Raw genomic sequence first — 22,142 nt, 5'->3', positions numbered from 1 at the left:
CATTTGTCAGCCTGGTATGCAAGGACTCCTAAAGAGTCTTCCTAAAAAGAGGGGCAAAAAGGAACAAATGAAGTTTATACTTTTAACAGGAAAAGCAGGAATGACAATTGCCATTTTATGTATGAAGCTGGTTTCGCAATCCAGAATTGAATCTTGGATACACAGCCAAAATTCTCCCAGTTCAAAACTAAAATCCTTATAATACCACATCTCCAACTCATCAGCATTTATGCCCCAAGTTTTGACTCTGAAGCTGGTATCACAGAAAACAAGGCAGAAATAAGTGACATCCTGGAACGAAATGAAGCAGTCTTTTATGCCTGGCAGAATAATCCAATGTTGCCAGAAAGAAGATGGCATTCCAACAGTTCAAAGCTGATGCCCAAAGACAAATCCAGATCATAAAAGGCAAGTGGTGAGAAAAGAAAAGATGCGAAATCCAAGAGTTTGTTGTGCATCATGGCATGCAAACTTTTTCTGAAGTCATCAAGCTATCCATAAACCAAACAAACAAAACCCCTTTGTCTGCTTGCAAGGTACTGACCATACCCACCCAGCATGTGACTGCAAAACACACAACCCAGTGACTCACACTAGATATGATTCTGCACTTGGATAACACCTGGAGGAAAATCCTGTGCGCTTGAAGAATTATGCTGATAACCTAGTTAGGATCGCCAGTGAGGTTCACAGGCAGGCAGACTTGCGTGCCCTGTAACTTACTATTAGTAATACATGGGGCCCTATTCTTTACTGGTAGAAATAAAATAGGTACAGACACTGCTTCAACTTGACAAAATAAGTGCCAGCCATTTGCTGGTTTCATTTCTCAGAACAATGCACTGATCAATCAGACTCAACCTGCTGGTTTAAACTTTTGAACCAAGTTTAGCGGTTAACTATGAATTGGAACTAACAGGTACATTCTTCATGGTAATGCCTCTACCAATCAATAGTTTCCTCTCTCCTCTCACGCAATATAAAATGTTCTTTTCCCCTTGAATTGGTAACCTAAATTACTTGATGAGTGTAAGATGAAAAGCTTTGAAAAATGAGCCTTTTTCCGCAAACACAGTCTTCAAGATAGGAGATAAATAATGCTTTAGAAACTATCAATAATTTTTGCTCTTGCCCATAGCAGGAAAAATCCTAACACACTCTCCCGAATTGCCAACTCCCTGTGGTTGAAGAAATCCCACGACAGTCTGGGTTTACAACTCCCAGAGAGACATTGGACACTGTGTTCCCAATAAAATCTAAAACAAAAGTCGTGAATACCAACGGGAACTTTGACCTGACCAAAACATTTCACAGGATCACAGAATTGAAATAGCACAGGAGGCCATTTGGCAAATCATTCTTGCACTGGTTCTTCAAATGAGCATCATTCCCTTGCTTTTCCTCATACTCTTGCACATAACTTATCGCCAAAGTGATTTGAACATTAGACTGAGAAATCACAAGGCTCCATGGATTGCTTTCCAGAGATCTGGATATCCAAGAAATAATCATCACCATCCCACAAATGCTTCACGATGACATGACTGCAATGTTGAGTGGGAGTTCTGAAACAGATACCTTCAATACAGACTCTGTGATAGCTTCCATACTATTTACAATAGTCCTAAAGTGCTTATTTACCTCATTAAGACCAACACTGCCTACATGGAGGTCTTTAACCTTAGTCACTTCCACAGCTCAAACTAAGCTAACCACCATAGACATGCTCTACTGTATGCGGAGGTGTGCTATCTCGTTGATCATTCTGAACCAGGTTTGCAAACCACTCTTAATTTCTTCTATTCTATTTGGTGGCTCGGCCTGTTCCTGAATAATGTCAAAAAAAAAACACATGTCAACCCAGACTTTGCCAGTCAAACATTTCACTTTCTATGTATGTTGAAGGAGAGACTCTGGAATACATATTTTCCGATCAACCAGTTCAGATATGTTATTACACACATCTGGAGCAAGTAGCATCTGAACTTAGGTGTCTGGCTCAGAGGTAAAGAAACTGACAATCTAGAATACGGTGAACATCTTTCATACCTTGGCAGCCACGTTCCTAAAAAGGCCACCATTGATAAAGAGATCTAATATCTGATCAACTGTGCCAGTGTTCCACAGACTGAAAGGGGAAAAAAGACACTATAACAGGAGAGATTGATAGGGAGGAGAAATAAACAGTATAGATTTCCTGTAACAAGTACACGTTAAATGTATCAGATGTGGATATGTAATAAAATGATTGGATCATATGATCAACTGCTAGTTTGATGATGACTAGCTAATGTAGTCATGTACACTAACTTGAAATGTGAATTATGCAACCATGGTTGAGTAGAGATTTTACCACTTCTACAGACACAGTGCTACGCATCAGTGCCACATAAAAGCACTGGAAACATTCCACCAGCACTGTGTTCCCTGGATTCAGTGGGAAGACCATGAACAAACACTAATGTCTCCTCCTTGAAGCCAGCTTCACAAGAATTCAGGTGAAACATTTGAAAAATTATCTACGATGAATTGGATAATGTCTGGATGCCTGAAAAGCATTGCCTCCACCAGGTCCTATTAAATGGCCAGCATCCCAAAGGAGGATGAAGAAAATGTGACTAAGACACTGACGCTCTCCTTGAAGCACAGATGTATTAATATTAATGACTAGGATGAGCTTGCAGCCTACTGTTTCAAATAGTGACATGTCTATCAAAGTGTATCTTTTTTTGTCAAATGTCTTGATGTGAGACAGAGCTGTAGTAGAGAAGGAAAGTAAAGGAAGCAAATTTTGCACTTCAAATCCCACCAACCTGTTGGACATTGTGCCCAAGCACCCAAAGACCTGCGGGTCATGTCATAATTCAGTCACAATTAGATCCATTTCAGAAACTAATAACTCTGAGTAGAGGTCATCTTTGAATCATGGCACAGCCACCGATGATGATAATGACTCGTGGAATGCTACAGCAAGAAAAGTATTGTAAATCTGACTACAGTATTGGGCATACATGTCACTTGCAGGCCAGATGAAGCAGGTGCTTTTTAATAGAACATTAGAAAAATACTCAAATGACAGGTAATGCTAAGACTGACAATTTTTAATTGGATTTTGATCAGGACAACAAATATTGGCAATTTGAAAACATGTCTAAAATGAAAGAATGTAAGTAATTAAATTCAAAGTCACAGTGCCCAATTCACATGCACCATATACGACTGGAAACTGCAGTAGAAACTTTATAAATCATATTTTATATCCAATGTTTGGAAGTAGGGATAAAATTTACAGATTACTCAGCTTGGAGGCTGTTGCAAACAATCACATACAGATTAATCAGATGCTGATGGGATTTGGGCAAATGCAGATATTTCAGGAAGTTGGGTTAAGAAACAGCAAATTACAGTAAATATGATTAAATGCTAAATTATGAGATTAGCAAAGGAAATAAACTATAGACAAGCTTACCCGCAGGACACTGATTGAATGGATTTGGGGATATCACTGGACAGATTGTCAAAACTGGGTCAAAGTGAGGACTGCAGATACTGGAGATCAGAGGGAAAAAGTGTGGTGCTGGAAAAGCACAGCCGGTCAGGCAGCATCAGAGGAGCAGGAAAATCGACGCTACATAATGTGACTCTACCTCAGGCAGCATTCTTTTCACTTTGGTAGCACCTCTCTTTTCAGCTATACTAAAAGTTTTCTAAACCACAAACACATCCTTAACCAGGTCACAATTACAAACCCTGACGAGAAAAGATATTCAGCCCTTGGATGAATATATGAATAAGGAGGAAATAGAGGGTAGGCTCAAAAAGTCAACTCTCCTGCTCCTCAGATACTGCCTGACTGGCTTTGCTTTTCCAGCACCACACAGATTGTCAAAACCATCTAGACAGCATACTGCAGTGATAAATAATAAGCCAACTTTGATCTGAATAATAGACAATAGGTGCAGGAGCAGGCCATTCTGCCTTTAGAGCCTGCACCACCATTCAATATGATCATGGCTGATCATCCTTAATCAGTATCTTGTTCCTGCCTTATCTCCATAACTCTTGATTCCACTATCCTTGAGAGCTCTATCCAACTCTTTTTTTAAATGAATCCAGAGACTGGGCCTCCAGTGCCCTCTGGGGCAGAGCATTCCACATAGCCACCACTCTCTGGGTGAAGAAGTTTCTCCTCATCTCTGTCCTAAATGGTCTACCCTGTATTTGTAAGCTGTGTCCTCTGGTTCGGCACTCACCCATCAGCAGAAACATGTTTCCTGCCTCCAGAGTGTCCAATCCTTTAATAATCTTTTATGTCTCAATCAGATCCCCTCTCAGTCTTCTAAACTCAAGGGTATACAAGCCCAGTCGCTCCAGTCTTTCAGCATATGGTAATCCCGCCATTCCAGGAATTGACCTTGTGAACCTACGCTGCACTCCCTCAAGAGCCAGAATATCTTTGCTCAAATTAGGAGACCAAAACTGCACACAATACTCCAGGTGTGGTCTCACCAGGGCCCTGTACAGCTGCAGAAGAACCTCTTTGCTTCTATACTCAATCCCTCGTTATGAAGGCCAGTATGCTATTAGCCTTCTTCACTACCTGCTGTACCTGCATGCTTACCTTCATTGACTGGTGTACAAGAACACCCAGGTCTCTTTGTACTGCCCCTTTACCTAAATTGATTCCATTTAGGTAGTAATCTGCCTTCCTGTTCTTGCCACCAAAGTGGATAACCATATATTTATTCACATTAAACTGCATCTGCCATGCATCTGCCCACTCACCTAACTTGTCCAGGTCACCCTGTAATCTCCTAACATCCTCCTCACATTTCACCCTGCCACCCAGCTTAGTATCATCAGCAAATTTGCTAATGCTATTACTAATACCATCTTCTATATCATTAATATATATTGTAAAAAGCTATATCATTAATATAAATTGCAAAAACTGTTATTACTAATACCATCTTCTATATCATTAATATATACTGTAAAAAGCACTGATCCCTGCAGTACCCCACTGGTCGCCGTTTATCACTACTCTTCGTTTCCTGTCAGCCAACCAACTTTCAATCCAAGTTAGTACTTTGCCCCCAATACCATGCGCCCTAATTTTGCTCACTAAACTCCTATGTGGGACTTTATCAAAAGCTCTCTGAAAGTCCAGGTACACTACATCTACTGGATCTCCCTCGTCCATCTTCAGAGTTACATCCTCAAAAAATTCCAGAAGATTAGTCAAGCATGATTTCCCCTTCATAAATCCATGCTGACTCTGAACTATCCTGATCCTATGTGGTGAAAGGGTTAAAATTATGTCCCAATACATGTGTGAATCTTATTATCTGTATGTAACCGGAATGGAATGTGTTGCTTAGTCTTGCCCTGTTGTTCGCATGAATATGTTACCGGAATGGAAGGTGTTGCTTAGTCTTGCCCTGTTGTTCGCATGAATGTGTTGCCGGAATGGAATGTGTTGCTTATGGTGTTTATGCTACCAGCCTTGATAAGGAACAGACACTGTCAAACAGGATGTTGCAAGCTTAATTGGTTCCAGCTGAAACTCGTAAAGAGTCTTGCCCTGTTGTTCGCATGAATGTTTAGATCTCGAAAGAGTATATAAGCTGGGAAAGTCCCCAGTTCGGTAGAGTCTGCTCCGGGTTACGTTTAACCGCCGAGCGTGGGTTGTTGGCAACCGCTCTACGAGAACTGACGGCTCCCAGTTCCGGTAACATGTAGAGTGAGTATAAACCAGACCCGTTGTAAGTACGAGACCTGGTTGAGGCGACACTGCGGGGAATAAAATACTTATATTCTAGCAAACTCGTCTCTCAGTTCTTTTCTCCTGGTCTGTGTCAGACTACTCTCCTGCGAACCCGATCCTTGAGAATTTTCGGCAGGATCAATCGCAATTGGGGAGAGATTTTGATACAGAACAATGTTTGGGAAAAGGACTAAGAAACCAGAAGAACAAACTGTGGAGGTCCCAACCGTCCCGGGATGGCAGGGACCGTGGCATGACGTGGCAGTTTGTTTGAGGAATGGTGGGGGGCGACCGGAAAACTGGGAAGCCAAGGGCGTAGGAACCCCAGTGTCGCTGCTGTCTACCCTTGAGAGGATCCCAGTCCTGCCGAAGAACCCCTTGCCTGGGGTACAGCGGAGGATGTGGGCAAATGGTGGGGGGCGACCGGAAAACTGGGAAGCCGAGGGCGTAGGAACCCCAGTGTCGCTGCTGTCCACCCTTGAGAGGATCCCAGTCCTGCCGAAGAACCCCTTGCCTGGGGTACAGCGGAGGATGTGGGCAAATGGTGGGGGGCGACCGGAAAACTGGGAAGCCGAGGGCGTAGGAACCCCAGTGTCGCTGCTGTCCATCCTTGAGAAGATCTCAGTCCTGCCGAAGAACCCCTTGCCTGGGGTACAGCGGAGGATGTGGGCATGTGCGGCGGCTTGTAGACAACAGTCAGACAAGCGCCAAAAAGCTGAAGCAGAATTAGTCCTCCTGAAACATGAGCAGGGACTCAGTTCGGGAGATGCCTCTATGTTGAGGCAGGAAATTATGAAGTTAAAGGCTGAATTGACAGCATTAACTGAACTAGCAGGACGAACTATTATGTATCTGTCTGCTAAGAAACGGAAAGAGAAAAGGAAGGTCCCTCGAACCCCGGACCCAGTACAAGTACGGGCGTTTGTAGCCCAGTTAAATAATGGGGATCGATGGGATATCGACCATTGGGACGGAAATATTTGGGGAGATTCAGATGATCAGTATGAAGATGACCCACCCGTACTCCAGGCTAAACCAGTAGTTAGGAGAAAACAAGTCCAGAGACGCCTCCCGGTGCAGCGGGAAGTAATGTTAGATGGGGAAGGGAATCCCATACGGAATGAACAGGGGGAGGCAATTATGCATGAATTACCGCGGGCTCAGCCTCCTGCGGAATTGGGATTTTGGTCCCGGAAATTGCCCCCAGCAGGGGAACGATACACCCCCTTTGAGAAACAATTGTTATCATGTTACTGGAGCTTGGTGGAAACTGAAGCTCTAACTATTGGACATGAAGTGATCATGAGAACAGCTATTCCTATCCTCCCGTGGGTACTCAGTGACCCCACTACCCACAGGATAGGAACCGCCCAAGAGAGCAGCATTATCAAATGGAAATGGTACGTGTCAGAAAGAGTGCGGACTGGACAAAAGGGAGTGTCAGTCCTGCATGAGCAAGTGGCGGAGGCCCCTGAGGAAGGGGAAAAGCGGTTTGAGGTGATTGAGTATAAAGAATCACCCGTCAAGATGGGCAAACGATATGATGAACTGACCCCGGATGACCAAGCCACGGCTTGGTTCGTAGATGGGTCAGCCCAATGGAAAGCGGGACAGCGTAGATGGAAGGCTGCTGCCTTTAACCCAAAACAAGGCACTACCCTAGAAGAATTAGGGGAGGGAAAAAGTAGTCAGTGGGCAGAATTAAAAGCAGTGCATATGGTCGTCATGCAAGCAGGGGTCATGGGAGTTTATTTGTTTTCTGACTCTTGGTCAGTGGTTAACGGCATGACACAATGGATGCCAACTTGGCAGGCCAATCAGTGGATGATTCAGAATAGGGAGGTATGGGGTAAACAATTATGGGAAGATATATGGGAGAAGGCTCGACATCTAGATATATATATTACCCATGTAGACGCTCATACATCCCGAAATGATGCGGAAGCTTTACATAACCGATATGTAGATGGCATTGTCCGAGCCATGAGTGTACAAAGGGGCACCTCAGTGGACTTGGCTAGATGGGCACACCTTAAGGCCGGACACTGGGGAGTGCAAGGAACCTTGCAGTGGGCTCATGATCGGGGAATAGATCTTATGGTAGATTATGTCAAGACTGCAGTAAATCAATGCGAGCAGTGTCAGCATCAACGGCAGGGAGTGCCCCAACATATGATGGGACATATACACCGAGGAGAGGGACCGGGACAGAGCTGGCAAATGGACTTTGTGGGCCCATTACCTTCCTCACAAGGATGTAACCATATATGTACAGCTGTGGACACTATGTCTGGGGTTTTGGTAGCCCATCCCTGTCGACATAACAACCAACAGGCTACCTTACGGTGTTTAGATTTGATCGAACAATTTTATGGATTGCCCATACAGGTCCAGAGTGACAATGGCTCCCATTTCACAGGAGGGATGGTGAAGCAGTGGTGTCATGATAACCATGTGGAGTGGATTTATCACGTGCCCTACCATCCGCAAGCTGCGGGACTTATTGAACGAATGAACGGGCTTCTAAAATCCTCCCTGCGAAAGGCAGGAGGATGTAATAATTTAACAGGTTGGAAGAAACAATTGATTCGGGTAGTAAAGAAAATTAATAACCGCCCATTGGGAAACGGGGTGACGCCCTTGAATCGGATGATACGGGTGTGTGATACCCCAAAGGCACAGCCTATTAAAATGTGGAAATTTGCTAAGGAAGCTAATATTCCCGTAAGGGCCACACCGGCTTCGGCTGGACTGGACTTACGAGCGTTAACTACACAGACTTTGGTCCAACAAAAACCTACGGTGATTAAGACCGGATTAGGATTGATTTGTCCCCCTGGAACCTATGGGCATGTCCTCCCGCGATCGGGATTGTCACTAAAGGGGATTGATGTAATGGCAGGAGTAATTGACGCGGACGACCAAGGAGAATTGGGAGTAGTCCTGGTCAACATCACATCTGAACCTTATGTGATACAGAAGGGAGACAGAATAGCACAATTAGTTATTAAACCATGTAACCTTACCACGGTGGAAGAGACGGGAGCTCCCGTTAAGGTTACTGAGCGTGGGACGGGGGGATTTGGGTCTACTGACACTAAGGGTGCCAAGGTATGGGTACGCCAGACAACTGGTCCCCCCAAACCGGCAGAGATCATAGCCCAAGGAAAAGACAGTCTGGTCACCATTATGTATCCTGGGGAATCAGTCTGGAGGAGTGTGCCAGCTCAGTCGTTGGTACCCTTATCGAAACAAAATGTAGGTTGGAAAATTAGTAGTGAGGAACGACAGCAAGATGATTTTAAGTGCGCGGCAAATCAATGGTGTACAATTTTAGATCTCACGAGTGATTGTCAAATGTACACTTGTGTACGATGTTATAAGGGGAGAAATGTAACTTTGATAACCCCTAGCTGTACATTGATGTTGAATGCAACGGTGAATATGTGTCATTGGAATATAACCGCTCGTGAATGTGAAAGCTCAAACGGGACACGATGGAACATTACGACTGGAGATGAGGACATCTGGATCAGCAATGGAACAGTTATTCAAAACCGGACTCGAACGTTATGGCTGATCTTGGTGCGCCCTAACGTCTCTGACGCGCACCGCACACAGTTGGCTCCCATTATGTCAACTTGTCAGCAGATGGCCCAGGCAGTACTGCACACTGATGTTCACTGGCAGGTGCGGCTGCCGGCTATCCCAGAATGCCAACATAAGAGGAGGCGGCGTGCATGGTATGACACTCTACTGGGAGGTGCAGGAACTGTCATGGGTATCTCAAATGCTATTGACTCTGAGGTAACCCGTACTAAATTATCCAACACAGGACAGGCTACTTCACAAGGGCTGCACACCATTGGAAGATGGATGCCATCCGTAATGATGACTCAAGGAGAAACAGCTAAAATATTGATACAATCCCTGCAATGGGAACTAGATGTCTGGGGTGCCACCCAGGAACTGTTTGAGAACATTACAGCTCAGTAAAATTGGACTGCCTGTCATATTAACATGTTGCATGCACAGATGCAGAAAGAACGATTCTTGCGCACGGTAACATCCCCTAATGTACAAGCTTGGAGGGGAATATGGAATGTATCCGAGAAACTGTGGATGATGACACATCCAGAGAAAACATGGTGTAATACAACTATGTGTAGAGGGCATTTTGTTACCATGAATGTAACTCGAACTGTTACGGTCTGTCAATATTATGTATTACCGGTGAGTACGTCTTCTGGATACTATTTCCTGAAAACAAAGGGGCAGTGGTTTAGCCCAGATACCAATATTACCTATGATCTGTCCGCTTGTGAACAGACTGATCAGGGAAAAACTTGCCTACTGATGGACAGATATCGGGACCCTTGCCCTGTGCGAATGGACTGTTGAAACTCCAAGGGACATGATGTGGCAGATTGGGCCACACACGCTCTGTGTGGCTACCAATAACCCACATCCTACGCTTCCCACAGTACCGTTCTCGGGATGCCTCTCAAATGTCTATCAGTGGCAATGGCAGAATCAGACCTATCTGTTAACCAATTATAGCAGTGCTCACCACTTTACCAAGGTGCAGTGGAAAGTGCTGATGAATCCTTGGAACATTTCCCTGGATCGGTTTAAGCAAGCATTGGACCGATCCGAGGAGCTTAAGCAGATATTACGAAAGCATCAAACCAATGTCACCAAGGTTACAGTGTCTACCTTTATACATGGACAGGAGGTAGTACACGCTGCCCATGTAGTGGAAGTAGAGTCAGCTCATCATGGGTGGGATATGTTGAGTGGTATGTCCTCCACTGCGGGGAAGTTCCTATTCCCACCCTCATCGATCCTGGTAGGAGTCCTGGTGATCGTAACATGCTGTAATATCCTGACTTGCTTGTATATTTGGCGTGTACGTAGATGCTTGTTGGAAAAAATATATATGGGCATGATGTAACACATGTATTGGGCCAATCAGTGGAATGTGGTGAAAGGGTTAAAATTATGTCCCAATACATGTGTGAATCTTATTATCTGTATGTAACCGGAATGGAATGTGTTGCTTAGTCTTGCCCTGTTGTTCGCATGAATATGTTACCGGAATGGAAGGTGTTGCTTAGTCTTGCCCTGTTGTTCGCATGAATATGTTGCCGGAATGGAATGTGTTGCTTATGGTGTTTATGCTACCAGCCTTGATAAGGAACAGACACTGTCAAACAGGATGTTGCAAGCTTAATTGGTTCCAGCTGAAACTCGTAAAGAGTCTTGCCCTGTTGTTCGCATGAATGTTTAGATCTCGAAAGAGTATATAAGCTGGGAAAGTCCCCAGTTCGGTAGAGTCTGCTCCGGGTTACGTTTAACCGCCGAGCGTGGGTTGTTGGCAACCGCTCTACGAGAACTGACGGCTCCCAGTTCCGGTAACATGTAGAGTGAGTATAAACCAGACCCGTTGTAAGTACGAGACCTGGTTGAGACGACACTGCGGGGAATAAAATACTTATATTCTAGCAAACTCGTCTCTCAGTTCTTTTCTCCTGGTCTGTGTCAGACTACTCTCCTGCGAACCCGATCCTTGAGAATTTACAAAACATCCTACTATCCAGATGTGTCGTAATTTCATCCTTTATAATAGACTCCAGCATCTTTCCCACCACTGAGGTCAGACTAACTGATCTATAACTTCCTGCTTTCTCTCTCCCACCTTTCTTAAAAAGTGGTACAACATTAGCCACCCTCCAATCCGCAGGAACTGATCCCTAATCTATCGAACTCTGGAAAATAATCACCAACGCATCCACGATTTCTCGAGCCACCTCCTTCCGTACCCTGGGATCTACACCATCAGGCCCTGGGGACTTATCAACCTTCAGACCTAACACTCTCTCCAACACCAATTCCTGGCAAATATAAATTCCCTTAAGTTCAGGTCCTTCAGCCACTGTTACCCCAGGGAGATTGCTTGTGTCTTCCCCAGTGAACACAGATTTGAAGTACAAATTAAATTCTTCTGCCATTTCTTTGTTCCCCGTAATATATTCCCCTGTTTCCGTCTTCAAGGGCCCAATTTTAGTCTTTACCATTTTTTTGCCTTTCACATACCTAAAAAAGCTTTTATTATCCTCCTTTATATTTTTCGCCAGTTTACCTTCGTACCTCATCCTTTCTCTGCGTATTTCCTTCTTAGTAATCCTCTGCTGTTCTTTAAAAGCTTCCCAGTCCTCCGTTTTCCCACTTATCTTTGCTATGTTATACTTTTTCTCTTTTAACTTTATATGTTTCTTAACTTCCCTCGTCAGCCACGGCCACCCATGCCTCCTCCTAGGATCTTTCTTCCTTTTTGGAATGAACTGATCCTGCATCTTCTGCATTATACACAGAAATATCTGCCATTGTTCCTCCACTGTTATCCCTGCTAAGATATTGCACCATTGAACTTTGAACATAAAACATGACAGTTAACTATCCAAGGCAAAAGATTTGACCCAAGTGAGAGTGTAATATGCAGATTCATGCCACATATTAAAAAGGACCTCATGGCACTGAAAAAGATGTACATTAGGGCTGCCTGCCATCAAACATCTAACTTATCAGGAACATACAAAAACTGAATTGATTTGCACCAGCAAAAATTATATTATTAAGATATTCAAGGTCCTGAAGGGTTTTCATATGTTAAACTCTGAAAACCTGCTTACCATGACACTGAGAATATTAAGGTGGCATGGAATGCAGCTCTGAAAGGAAAGAATAATAGATCAAAAAGAATTATTTAATTAAGAAGGCACTAAACATTTAGGAATAGAGTGTAGGTTCGCTCGCTGAGCTGTAGGTTTGATATCCAGACGTTTCATTACCTGGCTAGGTAACATCATCAGTGGCGACCTCCAAGTGAAGTGAAGCTGTTGACTCCTGCTTTCTATTTATATCTTTGTCCTGGATGGGGTTCCTGGGGCTTGTGGTGATGTCATTTCCACAAATGACATCACCACAAACCCCAGGAAACCCATCCAGGAGAAAGATATAAATAGAAAGGAGACAACAGCTTCGCTTCACTTGGAGGTCGCCAATGATGATGTTACCTGACCAGGTAATGAAACGTCTGGATATCAAACCTGCAGCTCAGCGAGCAAACCTACACCCTAAACCTCAACCTGAGCTACAAACCTTCACAAACCTTGCAAAAATTTGGGAATAGAGGTGAGTGAGATTTGACAGTGGTTAAACTTTAAATGTTGGCAATGAATGCCGTGGGAAAGCTGGCAGAGGGGCCAGAGAAAGGAGCGGCCAAGAACCAATATGAAATGTTCTGAGACAACGTTGAGGGTCATCATCAAACCAGCAATCCACTTCCTGTCTTATGCAGATAATGTTAAATGCATCTCTAGCTTGAATTACAAGGAGGTCTGCAGAGAGGTGAAGGCTTTCCTGGACAGCAGTAATGATAAATCAATCACCACAATGAACATGCCAAGTACACAACAGTTACTGCTATGGATATCGCACTTTAAGAATGATAATATCTCAAATGCCTGGGTAAAGGATATGTTATACATGAAGACGTCCTGAGTTATAAATATGATATTACAACGAACAAATTTGTATCCCACAAGAACAACTTTGTCTTATGGTACACCCTTAATCAACAAGAAATGTAGATGTTGTGACATGCTTTGAAATGCCAGGAGCATCCTCCCACCATTTGGTGAGAAATCTCTACGAGCTAATAATTGCAATTTTATGGGGTAGCTGAACTAGTTTTTAAACAGAGAAATCAATTACTGGATAAAATGTAATGAACTGTATTTCTTGCTGTTCTATACTGGAGCCAGCCAGGTGGACTACAATAATCTTTTTTTCTCTTATACATTCGTACCATTTGTTTTTCTATCATTTCTAAGTATTGAAGCAAAGTCAAGTGGTTAAAAGACATTAAAATATGTTTAGAAAAATCAGAAATAAGTTTCAGAAAATTAGCCTTACATTCATAGCCCTTTTAATGAAAGGTATCTGCGTGCCACTGTCAAGATCTTCATTGATTATCAATCGTCTGGACCACTGTCCAACCCGAACAACCCCACTACCGTGAATCAGAACCATTAATTTGTCAGGATTTGACATGGCATCTTCACTCATAAAGATGAAGCTCTTTGGTTCATCTTCTGTAGCATCCACCTGAATTAGAATAAAAGCAGAAAGGTTTTTAAAAATCATCGTGGAGTGTATATTGTTATAAAAATATGAAGAATCACAGAATGGTTATAGCATAAAAAAAGGCTAATCAGTTGATTGCATCCATACCATTTCTAATCCTACAAATACCTACTCAGTTTACTCAAACTATGCAAATTGTTCTCTTCAGATAATTATCCAATTATCTTTTCAGGGCCACAATTAACTCTGCCTCCAGGATTTCAGATCTGAACTATTTGCTACATAAAAATATTTGACTTCCCGTTGCTGTTGCTTCTATCGATACTGACCTTAAATTGTACACTCTGATTCTCAATACTTGAACCAACGAGAATACTTTCTCTCCATTGTTAACCGATCTCTCAAACCTGGTGTATCACAACATGATTTTATGATTTGTGTGCACATACAGCTACATCTTTTTTCTTCTACAGCCCCTTTATTTTATATTGCCTTTTCTCTTTCTTCCAATCAAAATGAATCATGTTACACTTTGTTAAATTTGAAATGCCATCTGCTTGTCCATTTCACCAGCTTACCACTATCCTCCTCATAGTACGTAATACTTTCAAGTTTTGAGTCATTCTCAAATATTTAAATTGTGCTCCATTAGCATTCATGTGTACTATTAACATGTATGGAGAAAAGTGTGGCTCTGACAAACTTCCTTAAGTTGGAAAAACACTTACGATACTTAACAGTACTGTCGCAAAAAAAGCTTTCAACAATCAACAAATCGATTTGAAAGTTTTTGAGTTATTATGGAAGATCTTGTGTTTGAAACCAAAGAAAGTCTTACTTCATAACATGAATTTCAAATTGAGTTTTGGACAACAGATCCCAGGAAAGATACATTGTATATGAAACTGGTCTTGCGTAAATTCACCAGAATGATTTTAGGGCTTAAAAGTTACAGTTACAAAATGTTGACTTGTACCTTCGAGTTTAGAATTTGAAGAGTGATCTAATCAGGTTTAGACTGGAGGTTGGCAAACGTGATGCCACTGTTTAAGAAGGGCAGTAAAGACAAGCCAGGGAACTATAGACTGGTGAGCCTGACATCGGGGTGGGCAAGTTGTTGGAGGGAATCCTGAGGGACAGGATGTACATGTATTTGGAAAGGCAAGGACTGACTCGGGATAGTCAACACGGCTTTGTGCATGGGAAATCATGTCTCACAAACTTGATTGAGTTTTTGAAGAAGTAACAAAGAAGATTGATGAGGGCAGAGCAGTAGATGTGATCTATATGGACTTCAGTAAGGCGTTCGATAAGGTTCCCCATGGGAGACTGATTAGCAAGGTTAGATCTCATGGAATACAGGGAGAACTAGCCATTTGGATACAGAACTGGCTCAAAGGTAGAAGACAGAGGGTGGTGGTAGAGGGTTGTTTTTCAGACTGGAGGCCTGTGACCAGTGGAGTGCCACAATGATCGGTGCTGGGAACTCTACATTTTGTCATTTACATAAATGATTTGGATGCGAGCATAAGAGGTACAATTAGTAAGTTTGCAGATGACACCAAAATTAGAGGTGTAATGAACATTGAGGAAGGTTACCTCAGATTACAACAGGATCTGGACCAGATGGGCCAATGGGCTGAGAAGTGGCAGATGTGGCATTCAGATAAATGCGAGGTGCTGCATTTTGGGAAAGCAAATCTTAGCAGGACTTATACACTTAATGGTAAGGTCCGAGGGAGTGTTGCTGAACAAAGAGACCTTGGAGTGCAGGTTCATAGCTCCTTGAAAGTGGAGTCTCACGGAGATAGGATAGTGAAGAAGGCTTTTGGTATGCTTTCCTTGATTGGCCAGAGTATTGAGTACAGGAGTTGGGAGGTCATGTTGCGGCTGTACAGGACATTGGTTAGGCCACTGTTGGAATATTGCGTACAATTCTGGTCTCCTTTCTATCGGAAAGATGTTGTGAAACTTGAAAGGGTTCAGAAAAGATTTACAAGGATGTTGCCAGGGTTGGAGGTTCTGAGCTCAGGGAGAGGCTGAATAGGCTGCGGCTGTTTTTCCTGGAGCATTAGAGGCTGAGGGGTGACCTTATAGAGATTTACAAAACTATGAGGGGCATGGATAGGATAAATAAACAAAGTCTTTTCTCTGGGGTCAGGGAGTCCAGAACTAGAGGACATAGGTTTAGGGTGAGAGGGGAAAGATATAAGAGAGACCTAAGGGGCAATTTTTTCACGCAGAGTGTGGTACGTGTATGGAATGAGCTGCCAGAGGATGTGGTGGAGGCTGGTACAATTGCAACATTTAAGAGGCATTTGGATGGATATATGAATAGGAAGGGTTTGGAAGGATATGGGCCGGGTGCTAGCAGGTGGGACTAGATTGGGTTGGGATATCTGGTCAGCATGGACGGGTTGGACCAAAGGGTCTGTTTCCATGCTGTACATCTCTATGACTCTATGATTAAAGGAGTTGGCAGATTATATATGCTCAGAGTGTATGCAGAGAAATTATTTCCTGCAATGGACTCTAGAACAAGAGGGTATAGTCTTAAAATTAGAGCATAATCATTTGAGAGAGAGTTGGGAAGCACTTTTTTTCACGCAAGGGTTAGTGTAAATACAGTATTTAGTCTCACAAATGATAGAGATTCTGGTTCAAATGAAATTTTCAATACTGAGAATGGGATATTTTTGTTGGGTTCAGGCTGTAAAGAGGTAAAAGGGGATAAACAGAAATGAAGTACAAGTCAGCATTTAAATTACTCAAAGGGCTGAATAGCTCCTGTTTCTACATTGTTTTGGATCCTCAAGCCTGCATTTGACAAGAGCATAGTGATCCGATTGTGGCCTCAACAGTATGTGACAAAGGAGTCAATCTCACTCAGCTTTAAAAATTTTCATTGACCTTGCTTCCAAAGCTGGATCAAGTGTCCACAGACAAATAACCCATAAAGAAAAGGTTTCTCTTCATATTAGATTCCACAACAAAATAATTTTATCAGAACCAAAAAGTGGTGTTTGAAATATATCCAGAAATTTGCATTTCTGGTATCATTTTGATATGCTCAAACATTACAGCATAAATGGAGGCCCATCAATCTATTTTTCACAATTTCCAAATATCCTGCTTTCATTTTTATTCATTCACGTGATGCAGAAGGTGTAAGTTTGGAAGATTTATCGAGGAGCCTAGGGGAGTTGCTGCAAAGCATTTCGTACATGATACACTACTACTGAAAATTGATGGTGATGGGTGTGAACACTGAAGTTGGTAGATGAGTGTCAACCAAGTGAGCTGCTTTGTCTGGATGATATTGAGATTAATGAGTATTACTGGAGCTGCACACACCCCGGCAAGTGGAGATTATTTCATCACTCTCCTCAATTGTATCTTGGAGACGTTGGATATGCAGAAGGAAGACCTGAGATGAGTTACATGCACAGAATTCCCAGCTGATGGCCTGTACTTGTAGCCACAAAGTTCATATGGCTGGCCCAGTTCATTTGCTGTTGAATAATAACTTCCAGGATGTTTATATTCAGTGATAATGCCACTGAATGTCAACAGGAGGTGATTAGATTTTCACTTGTTGGAGATGGACATTCTCCAACGTGTGTGGAATGCATGTTATTTGCTAGTGATTAGCCTGAATATTCTCCAGTTCTTGCGGCATGTGGACATATTTCATTTGAGGAGTTGTGAATGATGCTGAATATTGAGTAAACAAACTTCCCCAGCCTTATGGTGGAGTGAAGTTTGAAAATGCAGCTCAAGATGGCTGGGCTTATGACTCTATCCTGAGGAACTCCCCATGTTCTGGGGCACAAATAATGAACCCCGTATCTTTCTTTGTGTTCAGCATGGTCAACCTGAATCAAGCTTTCCCACAGATTCCAAATGACTCCCATTTCACTAGATTTTGATGCCACACTCGGGCAAATGCTACTTGGTAGCAATGTTGACTGACACTTCTGTCACTTTGCTAATGATTGCAAACAGACCAATACAGCAATAATTAACCAGGTTGAATTTGTCCTGACTTTTGTTGCCTGGAGACACCTGAGCAAGTTGTCATATTAAATCAGGTAGTTCCAGTGTTTTAGCTGTCCTGGAGTACGAGTCTTCTGTCCTATTGCTAAGATAGTCACAGCACATAACTTTTTCAATATCCAGCACCTTCAACTATTTCTTACTTTCATGTGGAGTGGCTTGAATTGGCTGAAACTTGGCATCTGTGATGCTGGGGGATCTCAGGAGGATGTTGACATGGATTATCCACTCAGCACCTCTGGTTGAAGACTACTGCAAATGCTTCAGCCTTAAATTTTGCACTGATTTGTTGAGTTTACCCATCATTGAAGATGTGGATATTTGCAGAACATCAACCTCATTAGTTCTTTAATTGCCCACCATCATTCAACACTAGGTGTGTCAGGACTGCAAAACCCACAATGGTGCGTTGGCTATGGGCTCACTTACCCTGGTTTACTCCCTGCTGCTTATACTACGTGGCATGCACATAGACCTGTGCTTCACAAGGTTAACACTTCACTTCTAGGCATGCATGTTGCTGCCCCAAGCATGCACTCTTCACTGTTAAGTGGTAATGATAGGTTGGGGAAATGCCAAGTTATGAAGTTAGACTGGAATTTTAATAAAATTCTCTTATGGCTCACTGCACCTCATAGATGCTCAGCTTTGAGATGCCAAATCTATTTTAACTTTATTCTATCCACATGGTAGTAGTGTCACAGATGGTGGAGGGTGACTTCAATGGGACTTGGTGGTGGTCACTCCTCCAAGTGCTGTCACGGAAAGGTATGGCAGGTTGGTTAGTGCGAATTTTCTCTCTTGTTGGCTCCTTCATCACCTTCCAAAGATCCAGTCTCCCAGGTATGACTTTTAGGACTCAACCAGTTCAGTCAGTTACTGAGCTACTCTTGGTGATAGATATTGAGTTCCCCTCACGCAGATTACATCCCGTCACCTTCAATGTTTCTTACCACTTATGATCAACATAAAAGAGCACTAATTCATCAGCTGAGGGAAAACCAGTCGGTGGTAATCAGCAAAAGGTTCCCACATCTGATGCCATGAGACTGCATAAGTCTGGATATAATGTGGAGGCCTCCCAGGATGTGCTTCATGAGTCTGCAGAGATCACCATCACAGGAAGCAGTGGAGGCCAAAACATTGTATTAGCGAGTTTTGAAAAGATTTGTAGCTCAGGTTGAGGTTCTGGATGTAGGTTTGCTCACTGAGCTGGAAGGTTCATTCCTTCCAGCTTAGCGAGCAAACCTACATCTAAAACATGATATTATTTCAGGAAAGAATTAGATATAGAACTTGGGGCTAACAGGATCAAAGGATATGGGGTAAAACGCAAACAATCTATTGAGTTGGATGATCATAACGAATAGCAGAGCAGGCTGTATGAGCCAAACTCCTGCTCCTATTTTCTATATCTTTAAATGTGGGACAACACATGGAATCATGCTTGACAGACAAAACTGAATTGAATTGAACGGAATTAGCTTTAATGTCAAATGTACTCAATGAACACAGTGAAAAGTTTATAAGTTGCTACTTACAGCGCCATCTTAGGTACAAGTGTACCTGGATACAAGTTCTTCAGTTACAGATTAGTTACAGTGTAACAAATATCAAGCTGTTGCTTGATTAGTCTGTGGGACAATCTTCCAATTTTGTTACAAACCCCAGGTATTAGTAAAGACGACTTTGCAGAGTAGTCAGAGCTCGTTATTATTGTCACCTTCAGTGCCGAGGTCATTGCTGGGTGGTCTGTACAATTGCATTCCTTTACTTAGACTTCATAGCAGTTTAATAAATTGAATGGCTGGCTCGGCTCTTTCAGAAAGCAGTTCAGTCAATTACAATGCTGTAGGTTGGAGTCACATGTAGGTCAAACCAAGTAACAGCGGCAGATCTCCTTCCCAAAAAGGTCATTAGGGAATCAGATGGGTTTTCACAGTGATTGATGATTCCAGTGTCAGCAGCAGACTGGCACTGGATTTCCAGAATTCTTTATATTTCACCATATGCCATGGTGGGATTCCCAGAGTGTTAGCCTGGTCCTTGGGATTACTAACTTCAATTAATTCACAAAATGTGGGCAGCACTGGCTAAACCAGCATTTACTACTCAATAATCCAGTGAAATTACCACAACATCAAACTCTTCAACAGTCCTTTTTTTCCAAACAACTAACGTCCTTTTAAATGACATTTAAACATGCAGTATTTCATGAACATAATAATATTAAATTTCTCTGTACATGGCAATTGAGTGAATGTGCATGAAGGTGCTTATAACATTTTAGAAGTTTAACTTACCGGGAGATAAACCTTTTTCAAATGACATTCTTTTTCTAAAAGTTCATAAACAAAGTGTGTGATAATCTGCAGAGACAAAATTTTATTGAAGCATTATACAGGTTATCTATGTTCAAAATATATTGTATAAGGAGAGATCTGATTATCTATTGTGTGCCTCATCCCTGTTTTTGGTCAGAACTAAAACACTTACCTGTTTCTGTTGGAAAGATCAGCTTATATGCTGGATCAATGTTCTCAATCTGTCCTGAATTCCAACTATTAGGAGTCCAAGATTTTTGACTGAGGATAGTCCCTTAAGGTGTCTCTTAGCTATAGAATGGAACACTAAAGGCAGCATGCACTTATCTTCTGCAATCCCATAGATGGCTACTAGCAAAATCAATACTAAGTGAAGGTTTTTAAAGCAAGCTTCAATGATAGTGAACAGGGTATACATTATATTCAACACACTCTGCTCCTTGACACAGGTAAACATTTAAAAAGACAGGATCTATATCAACTTTAATTCTCTGGTCCGACAGCACTGATCTCAGCTGAGGATGCCAATGGAGATGAACACACGTAGTGTGGTCTTTATCTTGCTATGTCGGATGGGCTTTTTGGCTTAAGAGGAACATTTTTAGCTGGCTTTCAGTTCTGAGATGGAACTGATAGTTTAGGTTGTGAGCATATACACAAGTACACTTGAGCAGGCAAATGGGTTGCACCAGCATGAGCTGATCCGACAGGCAATAGCAGAAGAGAGTAGAATAGCTTACAAGAACTAAATGAGGAGACCCGAAATAGTAAAGAAAACACTTGAAATGAGCAAACAAACAATCAGTTCTGAATTATCCACTAATTTCCATTATCTGCGAGGATTCCTTTGATTATTGGATTATTGGAATTGGAACATTAGATTATTGGAATTACACTGTATGGCATTTATAAAAATGGGTATAGAATCATGGTTTCTTGATAATATTGTTTTTTGACCATTCATACAAATCATTATCAGTATGCATTGAATGCAATAAAGAAATCTGGTCTACTTGCTAGAATCCTTTTGCTGGGCGACTTCAGTTCGAAAAAATACATTTAAATTGATGAGTATTGCTTCATTGCTTAACTTATTGTTTAAACTGAAGTTATCAACTTCTGATTACCAAATTAGAGAATATTAGCAGACTACTGAGTGCACATCAAGCTATCATATTATTCTGGCAACAAGCTGGGAGTTCAGAGCTATTTTTGCCTCTGGAAAGGAACTATTGTAGTCAAAGTCTAAGCTACTTCAGAGACAGAAATGGATGCTGAGCAATATTGAAAGAAAAGGAACCAAAGATAGGCTAAAGTAGTTTTTTTTTTCATTTGTAAGGCTTTAGAAAGGTTCAAAGAGAATAGAATACCACTGCGATCTAAAGAAAGAATGAAAGAAAAGTGACTTACACTGCTCAAACAAAAATATTACAAAAAGCTAATAAAATAAAGAACTGCAGACATTGGAGAACTGAAACATAAACAGAATTTGCTGGTGAAACTCAGCATTTCTGGCACAATTTGAAGGAAGAAAGCAGAGCTAACATTTTGAGTCCAGTGGCTCTTCATTGAGAACTGTTTGTTAGCAACTAAGAAAATGCTGAGGATGAAGTTGTGGGGGAGGTGAAGGAAAGAGGAAAGTAGATAGGAGGAGATGGACCCCAGAGAGAGATAGATATATGAAATGGGTATGTATACAAGGAAATTATGGACAAAGCAGGTCAGGACAGAAGAAAAACTGAATAAGCGATAGCAAGAGTTAAGACGAGGGGGGACTGGGTGAGCTGAACAGATAATAGGCCTGCAGTAGGTGAGAATGGACTGTGCTAAAAGCAACCCATATCATA

General features: G+C 42.2%; 1 protein-coding gene across 5 annotated transcripts in view; it reads right to left on the bottom strand.

Annotated features, from left to right (window-relative positions):
• arb2a (ARB2 cotranscriptional regulator A) overlaps positions 1–22,142 on the bottom strand; it is a 570,831-nt gene that overhangs the window by 479,761 nt on the left and 68,928 nt on the right. For all 5 annotated transcript variants that reach the window (XM_043709291.2, XM_043709302.2, XM_087999275.1 and 2 more), the window contains exons 5-6: positions 20,275–20,340; positions 13,745–13,936 (exon numbers count right to left, since the gene is read on the bottom strand). In XM_043709291.2, coding sequence (XP_043565226.1) covers positions 13,745–13,936; positions 20,275–20,340 — 258 coding nt within the window. The remainder of the gene's footprint in view (positions 1–13,744; positions 13,937–20,274; positions 20,341–22,142) is intronic.

Source organism: Chiloscyllium plagiosum, unplaced genomic scaffold (assembly GCF_037043375.1).
Source record: "Chiloscyllium plagiosum isolate Xiang-an unplaced genomic scaffold, Cpla_swu_hap1 HiC_scaffold_2, whole genome shotgun sequence".
In the NCBI taxonomy this organism is placed as follows: Eukaryota; Metazoa; Chordata; class Chondrichthyes; order Orectolobiformes; family Hemiscylliidae; genus Chiloscyllium; species Chiloscyllium plagiosum.
This window is presented reverse-complemented; position numbering and strand designations above follow the sequence as displayed.